At 43.8% G+C, this 24,704-nt stretch overlaps 1 protein-coding gene across 1 annotated transcript; it reads right to left on the bottom strand.

The window, feature by feature from the left end:
- Positions 1–13,879: 13,879 nt before the first annotated feature.
- LOC117195099 lies at positions 13,880–15,104 on the bottom strand. The gene is made up of 3 exons (XM_033399753.1): positions 14,946–15,104; positions 14,425–14,713; positions 13,880–14,359 (listed from the first exon to the last, which is right to left on the bottom strand). The coding sequence occupies exons 1-3, from the start codon at positions 14,967–14,969 to the stop codon at positions 14,061–14,063; spliced, it is 612 nt and encodes a 203-aa protein (XP_033255644.1). The 5' UTR covers positions 14,970–15,104; the 3' UTR covers positions 13,880–14,060.
- Positions 15,105–24,704: the final 9,600 nt, after the last annotated feature.

Below are 24,704 nucleotides of genomic sequence, written 5' to 3'. Positions count from 1 at the left end.
CAGCGAAAACATCGCAAATCCATTTTTTATACCATAAATTCCTCCAGTCCCCAGTGACTGCATTCGGGTTCAGTTCATCCGCCATCCTGTCCACCCCGACCCATCTGTCGTTGTTCCGTTTTGTTCTGTTTGAGGAACGGATTAATGGATGTGCGAATAAAGGTGAACACAACGCCAGCTACAAGCGAAAAGAGTCCTGAAAGACCCCGAGGAGGGGTCTAAGATATACGGTTGAGAGAAGAGCCACCATTGTGTGTAAATTCCAGTGAATTGGTTCTTTGGGGATCTTACATGTGGCTGGAGTTTGTCAAACAGAAACGACATGACATTAACTTAAATTCGGATAATCTAGTAGTGTCAAAGGCCTTCTCTCATATTAATTTCCACTTATTTCGATCTTGGGGTTATAGAAAACTATTGGCATTGGCTTTATATGGCATTTAGGCTAAAGAATTCTTCTAATTCTTACACTTAAAGTTATATTACCTTTTCAATAGTCAGATTCCGCTCTCATTAACCAACGCTTTGTATTCCAATATCTTCGAGTGCGAAGTCTTACCTGATAAACTTAATTACCGGAAATAGCTAGTATTCCTTCGTTATGAACTGAACTCCAAAATGCACTTGGTTCTTGGCCTGAACTTGTTCATTAGCATCAAATATTCAGATCTGGCCAGCGGTTATGCCATCATCTTTAATTTACACTAGATGGTCGACCCAGACATCTGTCTTGATATGCGCACCCTCTCACTCTGCCCAGTCACTCAATCATAAATATTATTAATAATGTGTGTGGCTTGCGGTCTCTTGGAGTTCGGAGCCAGACTTTCCACACACACACCCGGTCCAGGTCCGAGGGGATTAGAGGAGGGAGCTGGTGCTGGGAAAGTTTCTGTTTGAGTTGGCAAAACTAGAATTTTGCAGCGCGGAAAATTTTGCTCGCATTTGAGTGGTGTTTGCACTGTCCGTCCCCAAGTCATGCGAGTACCCCCATATCCCCATCCCCATCTCATCTTAAATATGAAAGCCACTTAGCGGAATTTCTCTGGAATTTCGCTGGAACCAAATTAAAGTTGTCACATTAGGTAAAAGAACGAGGAGAGAGAGAAGGAGTCCTTTGCGGCGAGTGTCAGTTAAAAGCATCGCTCCTTGTTTTAATCTTGAAGAAATAACTTTGGCGTCGGCGATGATAAATCATAAGCAGACCCTCCCTCCAAAAATGGAAGCGCAAACAGGGGAAAAAAACCACACAAACAGAAGGAGGCAGGACCAGCCAGGACACACCGCACCTCCAGACCCAGGGCCACGACAGACAGACAGCCAGCCAGTCATTGGGGAGCAGGGGCGACAACAATATGTGAATAATATGGGACAATATGGGAATTGTGAAAATCTCAGCAGGTCCCCGCACTTTGCATATTATTTTTAATACGCAGGTCAGGACAGCAAGTCGAGCGGCTCCCTTCGCTTCAGTTCCTCTCCGTTCGTTACGGTTCGGTTTGGCATGGGGGTCGTCTCAGGTCAGAGTTAGTCCATTTTCAGCTACCGGATTCTGGCTGGGTGGCTAGCCACAAGCACATTTGGATACTCGTATTTGCCAAGACATTAAGGAACAAGCCACATTTGACAATACGTGGCAGAACTCTCGCCTCACTCCAGGCCAGGCGGCCCTCCCTCATTCAGCCCATGAATCAAATTCGGTAAATAATTTCATATATTTCGATGTCCTTTGGTTATTTGGTTCTTAATTTAACGGAATCTCTGGCTTGGGGGATCTGGCCAAGTAGACCGCGCAGCTCTCTCAATTTCACTTGAAGCTGTCATGAGAGATGGAAGAGTATGTCTTTTGTTGTTGGTAGTGTTGATAATGTTCAGACGATAGGCAGAGCAAGGTTGAAATATTCGGAAAATCGAACAAAATAGTTGGCTGTTTTGTCTCCATTTCATAGCGGCATTCAGTCGGCAGAAGGAGGCGTGTGCTCAGTTAGTTCTGAAAATTTATTGTGTGTTTAAAAGTATCTTTCGTATCTTTCGTAGTGATCAGACGTGTTTTTGTTTTGCGCTCCGCATTTTTTCCTTTTGTTTTGAATAAACAGCCGGTGTTTTCCTAACTAAATTCTAAATTTACTTCCTAACCAGACAACAATCTGGAAACCTATTCTATTACGCGAGTGCATGCCTTTTGATTTGTGTTAAAACATTATTTAACTTTTTATTTTTCGGCGTCGGCTTGTGCTTGTGCTTGTGTTTGTGTTGTTGCAGTGAGTGAGTACGCATTACATTGCATTGCAGTCCGCTCTCGTCTGGTAGCTTTTGTTGTTTTATCACACTCTCGCTATCACCTCAACTTCAATAACTGTTCTTTCTCTCTCGCTCTTTAAACTTTCTGAGCAATAGCGCTCTCTGCTTAGTAGCTCTCGCTATAACCGCTCTCCACTCTGCTCTCTTTTTTTTACCAATTCCGCTTTGAGCGTTGTCTGGCACATTGGTCTGATACCAATTTGTTTTGCAAATAATAGTATATATATAAATAAATAATAAAATAAAATGGAATACGCTGTGGTCTGTGCCAAAAAAAGCTGTAAGAAGCAGATCACCCACGATCAGCCGAATGTCCCCTGCTGGCTCTGCGACAGCGTAGTGCACGCAAAATGCGCTGGATTTTCTGGCCTCGTGAGTGATGCTATAGCCAAACGTAATGGCTTGCATTACAGTTGCGAGGCATGCCGTGCGGTGGAGAAAGACATGGTGGCTTTCATGAGGCAGACGCGGAGTGGCTTTAAGGAGCTGACCGTTGGTTTTAAAAACCAATACGATCGGCTCCTAGCCATGGAGGCTCAGTTTAGCGGTTTAAAACTGCTGAATGAGTCTCCGAGGCGCAAAAAGGTCACTCCGCGGGATCTGCAATTGCCAACCGTCACTCAGCCGTGCGCCGCCGAAAAACTGACTCCGACCACTCCAAGTGTGCAGCAGCTGATCTCGTTTGCCACTCCAAGGGCAACGACAGCTGCTGGCGACGCAGATTCGGTAGCCGAATTCATCGCCTCGGAGAATGTGCAGCCAAGTACGTCTGCAGCGTCCGTGTCCGTGGTGTCCGCAAGTTCGCTAGTTGTCCCGTCTATACCGATCCCACCAGTATATAGACGTTCCGGACCTCCGGATATTGCCACCACAGGTACTAGGCCTGTGGTGACTAAACCACTGGTGGGAGTCCCACCAAAACGACAAGTTTTTGTTTCACGGCTGGCCCCTGACCTCACATCTAATGATGTAATTGCTTTTATTCAAAGCAAAATAAAAGCCGTGGGTTTAAAGGTGGAGAAATTTAACTTCTCTTATGCCAGGGAGATAGCCTCGTTTAAGATAAGCATCTCCCCAACTCAATTTGACACCATTTGCTCCGCCAAATTTTGGCCGGAGCATTTGGTGGTGAAGGAGTTTAAGGCTAAGAAGAAGAATAGGCCCCCCATATCCCTTCCAAACCTTTCCAGTGTGCCACCCTCAACCTCAACCTCAACTTCCTCTTCCTCAACTTCCCGTCTTGCTTCCACCTTTCCAAAAAACTAACTTCTCTTTTTGTAACCTATCAGAATGTAAGAGGCTTGCGTAGTAAGCTCAGCATTCTTTTCCGGGATAGTGTTGCATTTGCTTCCCACGTTATTGTGTTTACTGAAACCTGGTTAAAGCCGGACATTCTTAGTTCCGAGGTTTTGGCAGGTCGGTACACAACTTTTAGAAAGGACCGTTCGTCTCGACGGGCAGGGGGGGTTCTAATTGCAGTGGACTCTTACTTCACGTCGGAACACTTCACAGTCCAAGTTCAACAGGAACTGGAATTCCTGTGTGTAAAACTGATTCTTCCCGCTTTCGCTATATTCATTACTTGCTCGTATATCCCACCTTCTTCGGATATTTCAATTTATGAGCAGCACTTGTCCGCTTTAACCGCTGTTTCTTCCTCGCTATCTGATAAAGATCGTATGATAGTTCTTGGTGACTTCAACTTGCCAGGAACTGTTTGGTCTTCGGTAAACGAGTCTAGTATCCTAGTGCCCATGTCACGACATGACTTTGTTGACGGCTTGCTTGACCTATCCCTGTCTCAAGTCAACCATGTGAATAATTCCTTGGGTCGATTGCTTGATCTGTGCTTTGTATCGGATCCGACCATAGTGTTGTTAACCCGAGCCCTTCCGCTCACTATACCTGAAGACGCCTACCACCCTACTTTCGAGGTGTCGCTAGATATAGGACCAACTGTATTGGATCGATCGAGTAGGCTGCCCGAACGTGTCCGCTGCTTTCGTAAAGCCGAGTTTGCGAAGCTTAATAACCTCATTAGGGATTTTGATTGGTCCGCTTTGTACTTGTGCACTGATATCATAAAAGGCACAAACATTTTTTACAATGCTCTTGGCACATTTTTCGATTCTTGTGTCCCGCTTTCTTGTCCGACTAGATCTGGAAAACCCCCTTGGTTTACCAAAGAGTTATCCAGTCTAAAAAACTTAAAATCAAGACTTTATAAAAAATTTCAAGAAGTGGGTTCTCCTACTTCTCACTCTCGCTATGTATTAGCTCGGTCAAACTTTTCAGTTCTTAATGCTCAATGCTATAAGAACTACCTATCTCGATGCAGGATACGTTTTTCTCAGGACCCTAAACAGTTTTACAGCTTCGTAAACAGTAAGCGTAGAACGTCCGCACACCCATCCTCGCTATCATTTTGTAATACGTCGGCAAATAATGATCAGGCAATTGCCGATCTTTTTGCCCAATTCTTCCAAACCACCTATTCTGAGGAAAGCTACTCTGGTCATCCGTACCCATACGGTTTACCGAGGTCGAACGGCATTTTCAGTCCCTTGTTAAATGAATGTTCCCTACTTCATGATCTTCGACTAGTTAAGCCGGTGTTTTCACCGGGTCCAGACGGGGTTCCAGGTTGTGTACTCAGGTACTGCGCCGAGGCTCTGTGTGGACCTTTGCTTAAACTATTCACCCTATCCATTGATTCTTCTTGCTTCCCCCGATCTGGAAGGAATCGTTTATAATTCCTCTCCATAAAAAAGGTAGCAAGTCTGATGCAAAAAAGTTCCTAAAATGTTTGAGAGGGTTTTAACTCCGCCCTTGCAACATCTCTGCAAGTCACTTATATCTCCAACTCAGCATGGATTTATAAGGCGGCGATCAACCACCACGAACTTGTTAGAGTTTACCTCTTTCATTATTAAAGGCTTTCAAGGTAACTTACAGACGGATGTTATTTACACCGACTTTAGTAAAGCATTCGACTCTGTAAACCATTCCCTTTTAGCGCATAAACTTGACCTTTTAGGGTTTCCGCCCAACCTCCTGAGATGGATTTCTAGCTATCTTTGTTCTAGGTCTCAAAGAGTCCTCTTCAAAAACTCCCTCTCTTTCCCAGTAAAGGTTTCTTCGGGAGTACCACAAGGCAGCCATCTAGGCCCCTTACTCTTCACACTCTTTATTAATGACTTACCTTCAGTATTAACATACTCTCGAGTACTTATGTATGCGGATGATGTTAAACTCTGTGTCCAGTACAAGGACATTTCATTTCATTCTCGCTTGCAATCCGATCTCAATAACTTTCAGTCATGGTGTTGTGCAAACTTGTTAAACCTAATGCCTCGAAATGCAAAGTTATGACATTTCATCGTTCTAGCCCTTTGTTGGCTCCTTACACCCTATTTGGTGGTTCTCTTGAGAGAATTACCCTGGTGGATGATCTGGGTGTTATGTTAGACCCCAAGTTAAAGTTTTCCGAACACATTTCTACCATGGTAAATAAGGCCATGAGCGTGCTTGGGTTTATAAAGAGGTGGTCAAAGGAATTTGACGACCCCTATATAACAAAGACTCTCTATACCTCGCTTGTTCGTCCGATCTTAGAATACGGCTCCTGTGTATGGTGCCCTCAGTACAAAGTACATCAGGACCGTATAGAATCAGTACAGAAAAACTTTTTACTCTTTGCTCTGCGGGGCCTTAACTGGGATGCGGGTGTAAGACTCCCATCTTACTCTAGTAGACTACTATTAGTAAACCTCCCATCCTTAGTTAACCGTAGAAAAATGCTTGGTGTGATATTTATGCACAACTTGATCAGGGGTGACATAGACAGCCCTGATCTGTTGAGCCGCATAAACTTCACGATTCCTATTAGACTGACTAGAAATTTTATACCGTTGTTCCTTCCACTTTGTAGATCGAATTATTCCTTGCATGAACCGTTTAGGGTCTTATGCTCGGATTATAATTCCCTCTACCATATTATATCCACCACTAATTCTCTTCCTCTTATTAAATTATTAATCCTTACACACCTTTCTATTAATTAGTAACTGTAGTGGTATTTGTACTTTGATTGCATGCTTAGTTTCTTAGTAAGTTTAGTACTAATTTTCCTCGAATGTTAGTCTAATAGCTATCTTTCTTGCATGTTCGCGTTTGGTTCGGCTACGCACCGCGCGTCATGCGGCAGCGCCCCTCGGTCGGTTGGGCGGGAGGAGGGCTGCGTTTTGCCTGGGATCCGCGCGTAACAGCCTTCTGCTGGTGTCACACGGCCCACTTGACGGTGCAGTAACTGCATCGCCTCTTGAAAGATGCAGTCATTGCATGTCAACGTCCACACTATAAAAACAAAAAACTAAAAAATCAACAATGGAGGCGACTTTGCCACACGATTTTCGTGGCACTGGCTTGCCTGGACGTTGGCTAACCAATTTGTAACACTTCAAACAGTTTAGGTAATTACAAGCTTAATATACATGGCGGAGACTCTTTTGATTTGATTCTGTTTCTCATACATTCCATAGTTACGACTTAACTAATTAGTCAAGCAAAATACAAAATACTTTTTGGCGCGCCAGATCTCCTCTTCGTCATTATTCCTCAATGCGTATGGAGCTGTGCGTGCTTTCCGCTTAAAAAGCTGGGTGTTTCCCCGTATTAATCTGATTAGACGCGAGTCAAAGTCGGTCATTGTCGCAAAAATAATAAATAAACAGAAATTGTTTATATTTTGTATTTCCTTTTTGTTTTTTTGTAATTTATAAGTAAGCAAGTAAGTATGAAGCTCCAGATAGCGAAGTTCGCCCACAGAACCTGCCCGTGCTCTTACGGTTTTTCCACCAACGGGTTGTGGAGCTGAAGATGCGGCAGCCGGAACCTTCCCGCATGGATTGCGTTCTATTCTATTCCCTGAACGGTTCCTGCGAGAGACATGTCAGTTGCCCCAGCACCGAGGACGAATTTAGTGCAGTACTCAAATCCGATTGTCGACGTCTGGAAGAATTACCTGCAGGCCATCGATGGCCTGCGTGCTTAGTTCATGGAGCGACTCGTTGCTCTCATTTAGCATGAAATTCTTTAAAGCGTCTATAAACTCTTTATCGATGCGGTGGCAACCGACGAGATGGTCGATAGGGCCAGCTCTCGAATGTGAATAGAGTTCTGCTGAATGACACCACCTCCAGAGCTGTTGGCTTTGTGAAGGAAGTCCGCATGGATTACCCAGAGGATTTCAACAGAGTGGCCAACTCGAGTCCATTCGTGCAGAAAGTGTAAGCAGCAGGGGCTCCAATATCCAAACACATTCAAGAGAGTTTCAATCCAAAGAAAATCTCCTATCAAAAAATAACCAAGAACGAGTAGGGTTTGCTTCTAGTTGGCGTTTGCTTCTAAATTGAATGATTATTAAAAGAAACCAAATATATTTATTCTGGTTCGGCATATCTAAATCCATCATAGAGTGCTGGGGGATTTGCGAGAGTTAATTTCCCTGAATTTAATTTAAGCAAATTTGATGTAGTTTTTATTGCAGCTCATTTATTCTGCTTGTGGTGCAAGACTTCCTCTGCCCTTTTCAGAAATTCGTATGGCATGCAGTGGTCTCATATTTAGATGTTGTTGCTGCATAAATATTTCAGCCAAAGTCCATTAGAATTATTTGGTTTCTTGGGCCACAACCCCACCGCATCCAGCATGTAGCATCTGGGGGAATTATTCATGAGTGCATGCAAATTGAATCGAGCTGGACAGAGATGTAGATGATGTCTACAATAGGATGGTGGAGGTCCACAAGCAGGAGCAGGCTTTCGCTGACTGTTCGGGTTGTCAGTGAAAGCCATGTCCTGGTCCACCTCTTACTCACTCTTGTAACTCACTCGGAACTCTGCAATTCCCTGGATGAACATTCATTCTGATTATGCGCACACACATCGATATGAATAACACATGCCCCACCTTCGCCTTTGACTCCATCCGTGCAACATCTTCCTCATGGAGCATATTCGGGTCAGAAAATGGAGCGAGGCGGCGAGGCGAGAATTCAATTAAACGGCAATTCAAATGTTGACGTCACCGTTTGTGCCTTATTAAATTATCATTCGATTATGCCATTATGTTTGCCGAATGCCCATTTGCGGAGGACCGTATACCACCTTCCACCTACCCCAGCTAATTGCATTTCCGGCGGAAATTGATCGATGCACGGAGAACGGAGCACAGGGTTGCTGCCAACTTTTCCTGCCAACTCAACGGAAGAGAAAACCCTTTTCTTTAAAATTTATCTCCTCGCTTTCGGGAGTGGATTCCGTGTGGTTTGGGGGCTGCTTTTATGCAGCGAAAATTGCTCAGTGCTGAAAGTATCTCGCATGTGAAATATCTGTATCTGCGGGAGAAGGGGCCAGGACCCTGCCATCCCATTAAAGGTAACGATTATTATCTCACGTAGCACCATTTTGGGAATTTTAAATATGAAAACTGCGCAAATTGTCCTCCAAATGGGCATCAAAGAATGTGCAAAGCGAACAGAATTCGCATATTTGAACAGGTGTAAAGATGATCTCCGCAGGACCGGGAGATGGAGATGGACTTGCTCCCCACCCATAGAAAATGATGGACATATGTATATGTATTGGGGCTGCAGAATATCCAGGGAAGTGTCTCTTTTTCAGAAGGATGTACATACATATTTGTTATTATCAACAACAAAATAGACATATAAAGGCATAGATTTTGTTCAACTCTTACTTCGTTTTATCAGACTTGAACACTCTATCGGTAGGGGGAACCTTTCTAATTTTATAGAATAACTAACTAATTTCGGTGACTTACTCTTTATCTATCGATATCGATTCTACATTCTACGGTCTTTTACGTTTTACGAAGCTATCTGCGTATTTATTTCTATCTTTAAATTGTTTTTTTATCCATTATATCATGCTGCTGCGTATCCACCCATCGAAATGCCTCGTTGTCTATGAATATATCAATTAACAAATAAACGATCAGTCTTTTGAATCTACGAATCTATCTATCTATCTTTTTGTAAGACTGTTTTCTTTTTTGCTCTCCTGTATTTGTATTTGTTGTTAATTTGTGTTGAGCAGATATGTATTTATAATAGTCCATATATAAATATATATATATTTTCTTAAGTGGAATCTATCTATCCATGTATCTACTTTGTAAAGCAAACCTCATCCAAAAACCTCAAGTGGAAATGGAAATCACTTTCCCCCCAGACCCAGCGGAAACTTGAAATTGCTTTTTCCGCTTGCCATTTCCATTGCACTGTAATTTTCCTTTTCCCGTGTCACTTTTATTTGCTCACTTTCATGTTGCGACAATTTAGCATGGGTTTCCGCCCCTTCCGCCAAAGCAATCCCGGCCCTTCCTCCCACATCAATTGCGCCAATTTGCCAATGAATGGACACTTCTAACTTTCGTTTCCATGGCCTTGGGGCGAAACTTTTGTGACCGCAACCCTTTTTAGTCCAGGACGTGTAATGTCCTGTGTCCTGTGTCTGGGCTCCCACTTCCCGTGTCCGTCACTTTGTATACCTCTGGGTGTTTGGCCTGTGCCGAACGCCAATAAAGCGCAAAACCATTTTTGACATCCTCGGACATGTGGAACGAACGGGTGGAAGGACAACCGCCAAGGCACTGGCTGACCAGCCAACCAGGACCACAACCAACCAGCGACGGTTCGCCCCCCGGACAATGACAATTCAATTACAGAAATGGAATGGAAATAGCGGCAGGCATAAAAATCAAATAAAACCATCATAAAGTCTGTCGTATGGCCAAATAAAATCAGTTGGCAATGTCAGTCCGATCAGGGGGATGGGAATGGGAGTGGGGTGCCTGCCGGGAGGGCTGGGGGCCAATACTTCCGGTTGGAGTTTTGCTTTTGATTAAGTCCTCAAACCCTGGGACGGGGACCCATCGAATGCCAGTTACTGGGGCCGTCTCTGGCCACAGTCGAACTTTTGCGGTCATTTGGAAATTGGCGCCATACGCACGTATACGTAGCCGCCCATCGAGTTCTCGTAAAGTTCCCACGCGCTGTGAGTTGCCTGGGCGGAATCGGGGTCACCCAAGCGGAAGCGGAAGTGAGAATCGAATCGAAAAGAATTCAATTCCGACTACACTCTACCTGTTCCTGTTCAATTCAGGCAGCGGTTTCTGCGGTGACTCACCTGACACCTAATGCAGGACCCAGGTCTCTCTCCTTCAAATGGTTGACACTCTTAAAGTCCTGGACGCATCACAAATTACAAACACAGTTCAAGCGGAGGGATGGGGAGACGAGGAGGCGGCCAGAGAGAGCTATTGAAAATTCATAGCCAAAAATTTATTCATGGCCTGCCCCACAGACTCTCAAGGCATTAATATTTAAGCAGCGTCGTTCTCGTCCGGCGTTGTCCTGTGCCTCCATCAGGTCTTCAGGCAGGCTTCGGGGTCACCTTTTTTTTTTTTTTTTTGGCGGGCCTGTCGCAAACTTTGTGCCCCTGCCACTGTGGCTGTGCGGCTGCGGCTGCGACTGCTGTCAGTAACAACGTCTCGAGGACATGAGGGCAGCTCTTTTTATGGCCCAAAGAACTGTCGTTGCCTATGCCATCTAATGCACAGTCGCCCGGAGTGTTCGAAAAAGTATTTAGATTTTAGATGTGAACTTTGAAACACTTGCAATGTATGTTGTACCACTGTCCACACGATTTTCTTGGCACTTTCTTCCACCCAGCATCATCCTCCCCTCAGCACTGGCTTGCCTGGTCGTTGGCTACCCAATTTGTAACCTTTTAAAACATCTGACACGCGAATAATGTCACAGTATGTTGCAAACTTTGCAAAATTTTTGATCAAATGGCTTTCGACTGCTCCTGGACTGGATCTGTTCGAAGGCAGCAGTTCTACCTGGAACTGCTTGGCTGCCTGACATCTCAATCGAAATGGAAATGGAAGGCGTTTCGGCCAAAATGAAATTATGTTATCAGAGACATGGAATGTGGAAAGTGGAAAGTTGCTGGTCTAACCGCTAAGTTTGGGTCCTGGACTTGGGCTGGAAATTAATGCACTTTTTTACTTTTATTTCCCCTCCGGCGATTGGCTAAGGTTGTGCCTGATGTGGCAGGAGGATTCCTGTGGGCATTGGGCTAACAAAAATTAATTTATTTTCATTTATTGTTTCACATTTCCCACAGGACAGCAAGAGACGTTGCAATTACCGCAGAAAATAAATTCAACAAAAAAAAAAAACCAACCAAGGGAGTCCACAGCAAGGAGCAGGAAAAAAATATTCTGTCGCCGAGAAAAGTTTGGAAAATATGGTTACACACTTACGAAAGGTATCTTGATTTGGTGGAGGGGAACTCCATGTGCCTTTGACTACTGGAATCACCGAAGATTCTGTTTTTTTTTCGTAAGATTCTTCGCCCCAACAAAGTAAGTAATTTCTGCGCCTTGCCAAAGACTCTATTGTTGTTGGATACTTGGGGACCGACTCCGCTTTCGAAGACATGAAAGACTTTAGTTCTGTAAGACTGTAAAGCTTGTATCTAACAAAATAACTCTTTTTCTTGCTAATTCACTTTATTATACTTATTCAGCTGTTATAGAAAGGATCCATGTGTTTCCGGTTAAAATAAAATTTGAAACATTCTTAAGTGAGAATTTATATATTTTACTCTCCATAAATTAGTGAAAATTAATAGAAATCAGATGGCTGTAGTTTCATAGAAAAGATCGAAAAATTCTTGATCCAAAAACTCTTCCGATTAAGGAACTTTCCAGGAAAGTTATTTCCAACTTTGAATGTGTAAGGGTGTATAATGCTTCGGCTTCTAAAAGTAACACTTTCCCTTCTTCGTTTTCTTTTTTGGTATTTTTTCTTCGTATTTTTTGGAGCTGGAGCCGGAGCTTTTATTTACTTTTTACTGCCCAGGCGTGTTCATAATTCTGTTGACATGTCCTGCGGATTGTAATTTTTACTGCAGGACAAGCGCAAATACATAATTGAATAACCCAGTCGCCGAGGCCGAGGAAAAAGCTGAAAAGGGGTGAAAATGCAGGAAAAAGTTTAAATTCAATTCCTTGTGCGTTGTTAACTTGAGAACGTGGGCTGCTGAAGTTGATTAATTTCGCATTTTTACGCTTGATTATACGAGACACGAGACCCTGACAAGATGTACAACTTTTCTAGTTGCAAGATTTCCTTTTGGTGGTTTTCCTCCTTTTTTCCCACTGAATTTTTCACGAACACAGTGGCAGGGCAGGGCATGGGCGAGGGAGAGGGAGAGACACGCAACCGAGGAAGAAATCTTTTGGGAAATTTCGATATCACACTCTGCTCCACGACGTTCTCCACATAGCCCTCCACAAGTTCATTACACATTCGAGGCAGTCGAAATGAGCAAAAGTAATGGGAAATGCAGTCAGCAGGGAGGAGGGGGAGCAGCAGGTTGATTAACCAGGCTTTAAGACAAAGACAACCCTCTGCTTGGGCTACATGTGAGTACGACTACAAGTATGTGCCATCAATATTGCAATTCTTACTTCTGATTTGTGGATTCGTGCGGAAATTACACACATCTGACAGATAGATAGATAGATAGATTCTGATGGGGAGACAACCCAAGTAATCTGCTAATTATGAGTCTTCATTTATTTACAACCGAAACCGAAAACAGATCGATTCCAGACTAGTTCTTAATAAAATGTATATTCCCAAGCATAGAACAGTTCTTAAGCAGCGTTTTTTGGGTGTACGGAGAAAGTCCTCACAAAGAAAGCAGAGAAATGTGTGAAAGAGAAGAGACAAAGGCAAACCACACTTGGAAAGATATTCGCAGAAAGCGCTGAAAGCCGCCGAAAAGGGGCACAGGCACAGCACCATAAATCAAATGTATCTATGTATCTGCGCATTCATTGTCGACTCGACTCGGCTGTATGTAAATGCGAGAGACAATAGTTATGAGTATGTGATGCTTAATTATACGCGACACTCGATTGGATTCGCTGCCAAATTAGCATATGACAAGGCCAAGCAAAACAGTTAACACAGTCACAGTCAGAGTCAGAGATGGAGATGGAGGCAGAGGTGAAGCCCGAGACAGAGAATTCCATGTAATTACCAGAGCGAGAACAGCATCACAGAGAAGTAACAAACAAAAAACAAGCAGCAATGATATATGTATGTATGTAGGGTATTGCGACTATAACATACCCGTTAGTAAGATTTTTTCGCATCTTTAAATAGTTTATATGGGAAAATGTGTGGAAATAATAAGATATATTTGTAGAACAAAAAAAAAGCTTAGGGCAATTCCATATTTGGTATAGAATAGTATACAAATTTCTTAAAATTGCAATACAAAATATGTAACACAGACCTCTTGTAATCTCGAAGATGTTATGAACTCCAGATACACTCGTGTATACTTTCCGATTACTGGGTATTGTGGAAAACCCTAATGAAGAGAATCATCAAACAATTAAGAGGGGGATTCAATTTATAGCCTCGTGACTCATGAGCCGTATTTGAAACGCATTTGAAACGAAGTTTGAATCTTGGTTAAATTTAAGCACAGGTAAGAGTTTATTGCGGCAATTAGCCGAAAGCCGAAATTCGAAATACATATATAATTATGAATATGTTTATGAGTACGATTACAATTATTGTGTGATTACTTTTGAGGTAATAATTTATACATAATTTATAATTTAACTAGGCAAAAAAGATCACAAGATCAGCGCCGGACGTAGCCCTCGACGCGCTGGTGTCGGCTGATGGGCTCCGCCTTGCTTTTGACCAGATACTTGGAGAACTCCGCCGGGGAGCCGAAGGCCTTGATGGGGAACTTGCCGAAGCGGCCGTTGGTCTTGGACGTACCCACGTAGTAGACGGGATAGGGGCCGGGTGTCATCTGCACGGGCAGCAACTGGCTCGCCATGTCCTTCAGCGTGTCCATGTCCATGTCCCCATTCAGATACTCCTCAGCGTCTGTTTGGGGGGGATGAACTTTAGTTGCTTCTGTTGCTTCGTTTTCTGCTTGGGAAAGGCTTTTAGTTCTTTTTATTTCAAGGCTTGGATGGGCTGCGACGAGTCTTCACCGTCAGTGGCCGGCCTGGGGCGACGCTTCCTCATGCGCATCCGCATCTCCTTCGAGTCCACGTACTTCCGATTGCCGGTGCTCGTGACCGGTCGCAGGGTCTGAATCTGGAAGAGAGCCGAGTTCATATTGGCGCCGGTGTGATCCTTCTTCGAGGGCAGGTCCTGCGGATGCACACGTATCACTTTTTGCGGCTGATTGTCTATGCTGATCACATCCTCCTCGATGTCCGCAGACTTCTCAGTCGGCAGCGAAAGGCAGCTAAGGACTCGCAGACCCAGGCAGATGAGCTGGAAGAAAGGCAAGCGATAAGACAGTGGACGATCACTATTTGAAGAGAAAAATAGAGCGGACATCTCTTGGGGCTCTAGTCCGATAAATGTCTATAAATCCGATTATAAAGAACATATTTTCAACTTATGTTTAATTGTTCTCTTCTTTAGAGTTCGAAGCTCTCCATAAGCATCTTTTAAGATGGAAAAATAGATACTGCGTGGGTGGCGCTTCATTGATCACAATTACCATTAGCTGTTGACGGCTGAACATCTTGTAAGATCACTTGAGTTGTAGTTTTTTTTGTTGTCTGGTTGCTTCTGTTTGGAGTGTTTCTCGACGAGATCGGGCGCCCACTCCGCGACTTGCGACTGGTGTTATATGCTGCCGTTGTACGACTGTCTGTAGATTTGCTCAGGCGATCGCTGTAAGCTCTGGAAGCTGCTGTTCTTCTCCCTCTCCCTTGCCCCTCATCACGATCCGTTTATAACAAAGTGTTTGGACGGTTTTTTTGCTACTTTTTTTTTTGGCAGCGCCAGAACAAATAATGAGCCACAAATTCGTTAGTTTTGTTTCGTCTTTTGTCATCTGTGGCCGATCCGCTACGCTTCACTACCAGGCCCCTATCCCGATCCTATCCAGCCCGCACAGTGGTCCCAATCTGGCGGTTAATTTGGCGATGGCTTGGCCGTGATTGCCTCATTGATTAATTCGCTGGCCAGACCCCCTATCCCCCCTATCGGACAGTGAATATGAAGTGAAGATATTTGTATCATTATCAGCATTGGTTTTTTATGGGGATGGGATACACTCTTGGAGAAGGGTATTGTGACTACGGGGAGAGGTTTTTTCGGGAGAGAATTGTTTAGTAAAGAAGATAGATATATATCTCAGAAGTTTTAAAGAATAGGAATACAAAAACTGTTGGTGGAAGAACTTTCGCATTATAAACTAACCAAATTTGTCAGATAATATTCGGGTAGACTGTATTTGACTTGGATCTGGATAATTCTTAGAGGAAAACATATGTATATACATAATATTAATTTGTTAGAGTCAGTAAGGGTATTCTCAGTTCTACCACCTGGTGACTGGTGAGGCATCATTAAGTTTTGCATTACTAATTATTGTAATGGAAATATTTATGATCACTATCCGATTGTCAGACACTGCACATTGTTGTCCATTCGGCGTGTGCACCAGGAAATCGACAGAATTCGAAAACAAGAAAGAAATGCCGAAGTATTTAATACCCTTTGCCCCATCGTACAATAACTCTTCCTCTCTCTCTCATAACATACCATATGATACCATTGCACGGGCAGTAAATATTCGTAATATAAAGATTCATACTAAAAATATCTACTTTGATTCCTGCTGATCAAAATCCCAATACCACCACGACTTTAATGAATTGAAGCTTTGCCAGCCTCCGACAAAGAGGCGGGGCAGCAATTATAATTCAATTTTATTTAGATGGGAGATATACTCGTACTCGTAAAACTCTTGAAACCGATGATGACTCAGTGGCTCGTGGTTCTGCGATGTTTCGTTCTTAGTTGTGGTGTCTGGTTTCTGGTTTCGGGGCCTTAGAACTCGACAAACAACTTGAGAATTCGCATTGTCCAAGACATTAGAGTTCATAAACATTAGGCGATGAGCAAGGTTGACTTTTATGTGCTTTATAATGCAATAATTGAAGTTATGTGAGCTACAGTAACACTCTTTGGGACTATATTTAAAGTTTAAAGAAATTTCTGACTCTAGCAGTTGATTATGTCACCTGTGTTAGCTTTCAGGTATTTGGTGTCTGGCAGGTATCTTATTTGTATGCACGTCGGAATTGGTTTAATGGGAATTGGAATTCATTGACCCAGTCTCTCGAACAAGCTCCGATTGAATAACTTCATCAATCAAACACGAGCCAGAATCGTTGATGACGACGATGATACGCGGTCACCAATTTAATATTGTTTGGGCTTAAAATCTCTGATCTGATCTAGTCGAACGTTCCTCAAAAAGCATGTTTCCATCGTAAAAAATCACTTTGCCATCGATAGTCGGAATGACAAAAACCATTTATAGCTCTATCACATCACAGCACACAAAAAAAGAAAAGAAAGAGGAAAAAAAGGAAAGCTTTCAGCTGAGGAAGAGGGTAAAATGCAGCCACTCTCTAGACGGTAATAAAATGCCAGAAGTGGGAACTGAACCAGGACCAAGACAATGGAGCGTTGTAGTGCCCGTCTAAGGCATCCTCCATCTTCCATCCGATGTCGCCGCGCCATCGATTGTTATTCAAAGCAGCAATAATCTGTGCCACAAGATGCATAGACAAAGTGAATGTGAATTCGTATTGAAGGGGTTTATGGATGGGAGACAAGTCTTGCCTTTGCCTTTGGCTTTTCCTTTGGCTTTTTAGTTAGCCAATTGTTCAGGGAATTGAGTTGTAACTCAACAGGTTTTAGCTTTTAAGTCCCGTGCGGGTAAGAGGCAAGGGTGATGTGCAGGCATTTGCTAATGGATTATTTAAAGTAGGACTTTAAACTAATAGCAAATATGTAAATACCTAGAGGAGGAGATATGGCCTGTGGCCCTGTGGCCATTGTAATTAGATTGCAACACAAAAAAAGGTATCCTTGATGCGGGTTCTGTGTCCACTTCTGTTTCTGGCCAGAGGTGACCAGTGCTCGGCCACACCCGCCCAGAGGCTAATGGACACCGAAATCCATGGACATTTGTTGTGTGTGGAAAAGTTTTGTCCTTTTTTTGTGCGCTGTTGTTTGGTTTATTTGCGGTCAGCACATAAATTACCTATTAGCTATAGGGATCACACATAATTTACGAGTGGGTTAAGCATCATCCCCATAATTACATACTCAGGTGGTGCGGAGGGGTTAAGGGCGCCAAATGGGTAGATAAACATGTGACAGTGGGGGACAGGGACACCAGCCCCAAAATGAGACGAGAATTACTTTTTGAAAATTCTGCTGACTCAAATACGAGCATACATAGTTGCCAGGAGAGAGGGTCATGAGGGTGGAAGGAACAGTATAGATAGAGAGATATCTCCACTTTTATTATATGTCAATTACCCACAATCAGAATCAGGGGAACATACATATGTACATATGTATGGGAGCTTTGGGCACAACACACCACAAAATGCCACCAGATGCCACAGGATGGCAATCGTAAAAAAGAATGGAGCTGGCAGTTGGCACTTGGCACTGGCCAATAATCGTTGTGTTCTTTCGCAGTTCTTGAAAGTTTTCTCTGCAGATATTCCAGGAATAACTACAAGAAGTCTTTTCGAAAGACCCAACAAATGTTGATGGCCTAATAAAAGTTAAAGAAATCTGGAGAGCTTGGTTCTGAGGGAGCATAAGAATATACGTTGAGCTGCGCGGAGTGTTCCGTGGATACCACAGAAACGGGTGTTTTGCAAAAATATACTAAACGAGGGGGAACGTTGTGAGTTGCTGCGGACACCGCAACTCTACAGTTATACCCGATACTTAGTCAGTATGGCTCTCCTCCGGCAGACGCCGCTAATATTAAACGACACGACAAATGGTGCGTGCGAGAGAGACAGAAAATCAGTCTGAGCGTGACGTCGGGCGCTGCGTAGCCACTGCAAATTGATTTGTTCCTATTGGCTATAAAAATGATCTGATCTGATCCAGATTCAGCAATCTGATAGATATGGTCATTGTCTATGATTCTGCGTTTTTAGTTTTCTCGAATGTCCAGTATTGTGGATGCAACAGATTTTCGTCCTTTGTGTGGGCGGAAAAGGGTGGGGCGAAATTTTGAGATACACGTTTTATAGTAAGATCTAACAGGAGTGCGGATACCAAATTTGGTTACTCTAGCCTTAATAGTCTCTGAGATTTGTGGATGCCCCATATTTTCGTCCTTTGCGGTGGCGGAAGGGGGTGTGGCGAAATTTGGACACGAAACGGTCAAGGTCCGATATCACAGGAGTGTGGATACCAAATTTGGTTGCTCTGGCTCTTATAGGTTTTGAGATCCTTGAACTCATATTTTGCAATTGGCAAAGCCGACCATGAAACCTGTGTGTTAGAGAGAGACAGAGCGAGAAAGAATGAAATTGTTTTCTTGATTCTGGCTATAATAATTATACGATCTGGTTGAGATTTTACACTCTAGATCATATAGTCATCCTCTACGATTCTGCGTTTTTGGTTTTATCGTATCTTTAAAAATGTAGATGCCACAGATTTTCGTCTTTTGTGGGGGCGGAAGTGGGCGGGGCGAAGTTTTGAAATATACTTGTAGCAGTGACATATCACAGAAGTCTGGATCCAAAACATTGTTGCTCTAGATCTTATAGTCTTTGAGCACTAGGCGCTGAAGGGGACGGACAGACGGACGGACGGACAGACAGACATGGCTCAATCGACTCGGCTATTGATGCTGATCAAGAATATATATACTTTATGGGGTCGGAAACGATTCCTTCTGGACATCCACTTTTACCACAAATCTAATATACCCCAATACTCATTTTGAGTATCGGGTATAAAAATGTTTTCTAATTACTTTTGAGACTTTCTTGAGGAGCTTAGTACTAGGGATACTGGGTAAATATCTTTGCTGAATTATACGTATTTTAAGCGCATAACTTGAAAGGCAATTCTAATGATGTTCTTGCTCAAAATAAATTTAGAAAGAAGGTGACATCGTCACCCCATCTGCTCTCTTTGAAGGACCATCCGTTTGTCAGTATGGATTCAAACGTTCAGAACGTCAAACGTTTGCTATCTGTCTCTGGCGCTTACCTCTCTGATAATCGAGACAGCATGGATGGTCCTCACCAGAGCGGACGACGTCAGCTTATTATTGAATTTATATTGTTATGGCCTACAAGCTAAGAGGCCTTCCCGAAAGCCGTGTGGATCCTGAAAGCCAGCTTGTGACTGCTCTCAGAGCGCTGAAAACCGAAATACATGTGTGTCTATTGTAAATTGTAAAAATTTTAAAATAATATCAATAATTTGTAGCTTTTTTAGGTCTGAAAGGAATATGATAGATTCCCAATCGTTTGATTAAAGGTTGGTTTTTTAAGGGTTACGTGCAGATTGGGCCTCCAATTCTCTTAAAACTTTCAGTTTGGTTTCTTGGTTCTGGAAAAATTGAACTTTTCTCAGGACTCTATATTTTAGATTTTGTTTTTGCTGCTTTCTTCGAATCTGCTTAACTCCTCCGAATCTCTGGGATCTGTTCACCGAATAAACATTTTTAAAGCAGAGGGGAAGCTCGGGCAAATATTTACACTGGTTCCGAGTACGAGTATCATCATAAATTCGTTGCGAAAAATGCTTTTGTTGGCCATTAAAATATTTAACAGATTGCCGCTGAAGGACTGGGACGGTCTCAGAGCTCCCTCTACCCACCTCTCCCTCTAGCTCCAGCCCTCCATCGCGTGTGGGATGGGCATGTCATAGAGGGAATTTCAGTGTATGTGTGTGTGTGTGAGCACCTAAATCCCGACCGACACGACACTCGGTGCGGCAAGGTGCCCGCCAATGCTCGCGATGACTCCGCCCTGAATTGTTTGGGGTTCCAGCTTGAGAGTTAGACGACGTCGTCCACTGCGCAGATGCCGGATTTTCGCCTCGTCCAGGTGTGGGCGATTTTGGGGCCAGACCATTCAAGACTGTTCCAATTCCAAACTGTTTCTGGTTTCTGCCTTCTGCTTTCTGCTTCTTGTTTCGGGCTAAGCAGAGGAGCAGCATCGTATCAGGTGGCAGGGGGCGTCTCCCTTGGACTGGAGGAGAGGGATAGATAGGGATAGTTGTTCTGGGAGAAAATCCCATAATTTCCATAATATTTCCGCAGATTTAAAACCGGTTCCGAGTGGATTTTCTCTCATTTAATGCTGCAGCTGGACTTCTTCAAGGACTGGGGGAGCAGGAGAAGGGGAGCACACACGTATGTACCTCTCACACGCAGAGCCAATTAACGCTAATGCAGGACTGACTCCTCTTTTCACACCTCTCCCACCCCCACACCACTCTTTCATTCACTCGGTGGAGGAGGTGCAGGAGGAGGAGGGACAGGCAGACATTCAACATGCAAATGAAGGGCAAATGGAGCCTGTCAATGGTGCTGCCAATGCGGTTGCATGTACATACCATAGCTGCCCCATTCCTTCCCACCTCCCCGCTCCCGGTCACAAGTTTTCAATGCCATGCGGTGAGTGTATGTGTATGTGTATTCCTGGACCCTGTTTTGCAAGGTGTTGATTATGGCCTTTGATATGCAAATGAACCGGTTTTACAGCTGCCTCTCCCCGCCCCTAACCACCATGGCCGCCCCCCCGCTGGACAGCCAAACAAATGGCGCTAATGATGGGGCAAGATGACACCTTGTGGCAACATATCATGGCCACCGCTCATATGGCCAACTAAAGACACACTTAACCGGAAAACTCGAGCCCGGTAAAAGGGTTCTTAAGCACTCCGCCGATTATGGGAGTGCGTGCACCTTATTCGGGCAGTTTCAACCCCAATCAGACTCATTAGGCAAACAACAGTGGCATCACAATGGGCCTAAACACCACACTCCCCCCCTCTCTCTAACTCCTGACCCGACCAGCGACCAAGGTGCGAAACGTGGGCGCTGACTTTGGAGTGATTTACGACACAAATTACGGGCTTAAATGAACAAACATGCCTAGTTTTAATCATGGGCCAGCTCAAAGAGTACAACGGATGGTAGGAGATGAGTCCATTAACGGGACTGCGAAACTACCGGCGCAGGTCCCCGAATGGGCATTAGGCATGTGCGACATAAATTAATTAACCTTTTCTCACATTCCCCTTCACGCATTGTTAGCCGACGCTTTTTATGCAAAACTATCTTCTATTCGGGGCCCAGCCAGGGGTCGTATAGTACCCACCCTTTGGCTCTCTAAAATTAATGCATAAATGTTCTCCAATGAACTTTCACATTTGGATGATTCCTCACACATAATGGAAGCTTTGTTTTTATGTTTAGATATACGTATACATTTTATTATACCCGATACTCAAAATGAGTATTGGGGTATATTAGATTTGTGGTAAAAGTGGATGTGTGTAACGTCCAGAAGGAATCGTTTCCGACCCCATAAAGTATATATATTCTTGATCAGCATCAATAGCCGAGTCGATTGAGCCCTGTCTGTCTGTCCGTCCGTCCGTCTGTCCGTATGTCCGTCCCCTTCAGCGCCTAGTGCTCAAAGACTATAAGAGCGAGAGCAACGATGTTTTGGATCCAGACTTCTGTGATATGTCACTGCTACAAGAATATTTTAAAACTTTGCCCCGCCCACTTCCGCCACCACAAAGGGCGAAAATCTGTGGCATCCACAATTTCGACGATACGAGAAAACTAAAAACGCAGAATCATAGATAATGATCATATATATCAGATTGCTGAATCTGGATCAGATCAGATCATTTTTATAGCCAAAAGGAACAAATCAATTTGCACTGGCTACGCAGCGCCCGACGTCACGCTCAGACTGATTTTCTGTCTCTCTCGCACGCACTCCTTGTCGTGTCGTTTAATATTAGCGGCGTCTGCCGGAGGAGAGCCATACTGACTTAGTATCGGGTATAACTGTAGAGTTGCGGTCTCCGCAGCAACTCACAACGTTCCCCCTCGTTTTATTAGTGGAAGTGCTCGAAATAAATATGCATTAAAATTCAACAACGAAATTGGGTGAAAAACAACTTGGGGACCCGGCGATGTTGCTTAGAAAATGGCCCTCACGGGAAATTATAAACATTTCCCTTCAAAAGAATACAAAACTGAAACAACAAAAAAGTTCTACACGCAAAATATTTAGAAAAAATAGTAAAGAAAACCGCAGAGAAAAGCGAGGGGAGTGGAGTGGAAAAAGTTGCGCCTAATTGTAAACGGCCCACCAATGGATGACACTTTATGAGTTCTCAGGGGGAGGGGGAAAGTTGGAAATTTTACACTACACTTCATGAAATTGAATTAAAACACGCAGAGGCTTTTGGACAGGGATGCTGGTGCTGGTCCCGGGCCCCACCTGGGAGGGCACATTAAATAATTACCACAAATGGGCTTGGCGATAATTTTTGCACCAAAAATTGTAATTGTAATTGCGAAAACAATAAACAAATGTGCCACACAACCAGAACGGGACTCGGGACTCGCGACTGACTGCACGGGCTCCATGGGATTCGATTCACTGTGGAGGAAGGGGAGTGCAGTCCATGGGCTGGCTGGATCAGCGAAAGGGTTGGGTCCAGGACACCTTCAACGTCATTGAACAACAGCCAGATTTAAGGCAATCCACTGGCGAGCATTTATTTCGAGAATCGTGAACCCAGTGCCAACTCCCAGGGCGTTCCCAATGCCACGGCTACTTAAAAATTCATGTCCCCCCCGCACCTGCTCCCTGCCTTTCCACAACCCGTTCGTACCTAGATGGAAGGCCGTTGATTCCATCATTTGCCAATTAGTTAATTTTTATGGCCAATGCGATGCTGGGAAATCTTTCAAACATTTGTAGCGGGTGTCGGCTGTCGGGGGAGCAAGGGTCTTTTAATTTCTTATTAGCGGTTTATTATCCCCGCGGACATTCGGGCCATTAATATGCAGGGCAGGGAGAGGCGCAGGCTCCGGCTCCGGCCGAAAACATTAATTTTAATGAGCCCCAACGAGAAAGTTGGACGAAAAGGATTATGCGACTGGGGTATTCGGTTAATTACTTAATAATTTAAGCAGGTGTTGCTTTATTTTTGGAAAGTAATTGGATGCTAAGAAAAGTAATTATGTAGAGAGTGAAAGACCCATAAGATTCGTATATATCTCATTAAAGTTTTGGGCATAAATTTGCATGGCAAATGCCCGAAAAGGAATCAAAGCCGTACAAGAATCATTCTGGTGTATTTAATATTTATGGATTTGTGGCTAAACGTAAATATACGAGTACCCACAAATCGTTTAGGCCCAAATCGAGTGGAGCTCACTTCGAGGCCTGCGGAAAACTAGTTCCCCGACTTGTTCCTTGACTCGATTTGATTGCTGAGCACGATCCGATCCACAGTAAAGGTGAATCCAGGCAGTGGGGGACTAGGGGCTGACAGACCGACAAAAAGCGAATCCGTAATTTGCTGTTTGCGGAGGATCGAAGGCGACTAAGTAATAATTTTTAATAGGAAGCCAAATGCCCATAAATGGTCAATAGTTGCCACTCCATTTTTTTGCCTCTGGCTGATCCCTGCCTGACAAAAGACGGCCACTGATTTTGGCTCTGATGGAATTCCAAATTCGTTTCGAAAATTCGCGGCACGTGCAGCATGCAGCCTGAAGCCGAAGGAGACTGAGGGCCTGGCCTGCCTCTAGCTGTAAGCAGCTCTCATTTCTTTTGGCTGTGCTTGTAATTATACCCGATACTCAAAATGAGTATTGGGGTATATTAGATTTGTGGTAAAAGTGGATGTGTGTAACGTCCAGAAGGAATCGTTTCCGACCCCATAAAGTATATATATTCTTGATCAGCATCAATAGCCGAGTCGATTGAGCCATGTCTGTCTGTCCGTCTGTCCGTCTGTCCGTCCGTCCGTCTGTCCGTCCCCTTCAGCGCCTAGTGCTCAAAGACTATAAGAGCTAGAGCAACGATGTTTTGGATCCAGACTTCTGTGATATGTCACTGCTACAAAAATATTTCAAAACTTCACCCCGCCCACTTCCGCCCCCAAAAAGGACGAAAATCTGTGGCATCCACATTTTTAAAGATACGATAAAACCAAAAACGCAGAATCGTAGAGAATGACTATATGTTCTAGAGTGTAAAATCTCAACCAGATCGTAAAATTATTATAGCCAGAATCAAGAAAACAATTTCATTCTTTTTCGCTCTGTCTCTCTCTAACACACAGGTTTCATGGTCGGTTTTTCCAATTGCAAAATATGAGTTCAAGGATCTCAGAACCTATAAGAGCCAGAGCAACCAAATTT

The sequence above is a fragment of the Drosophila miranda genome, assembly GCF_003369915.1.
Source record: "Drosophila miranda strain MSH22 chromosome Y unlocalized genomic scaffold, D.miranda_PacBio2.1 Contig_Y5_pilon, whole genome shotgun sequence".
In the NCBI taxonomy this organism is placed as follows: Eukaryota; Metazoa; Arthropoda; class Insecta; order Diptera; family Drosophilidae; genus Drosophila; species Drosophila miranda.
This window is presented reverse-complemented; position numbering and strand designations above follow the sequence as displayed.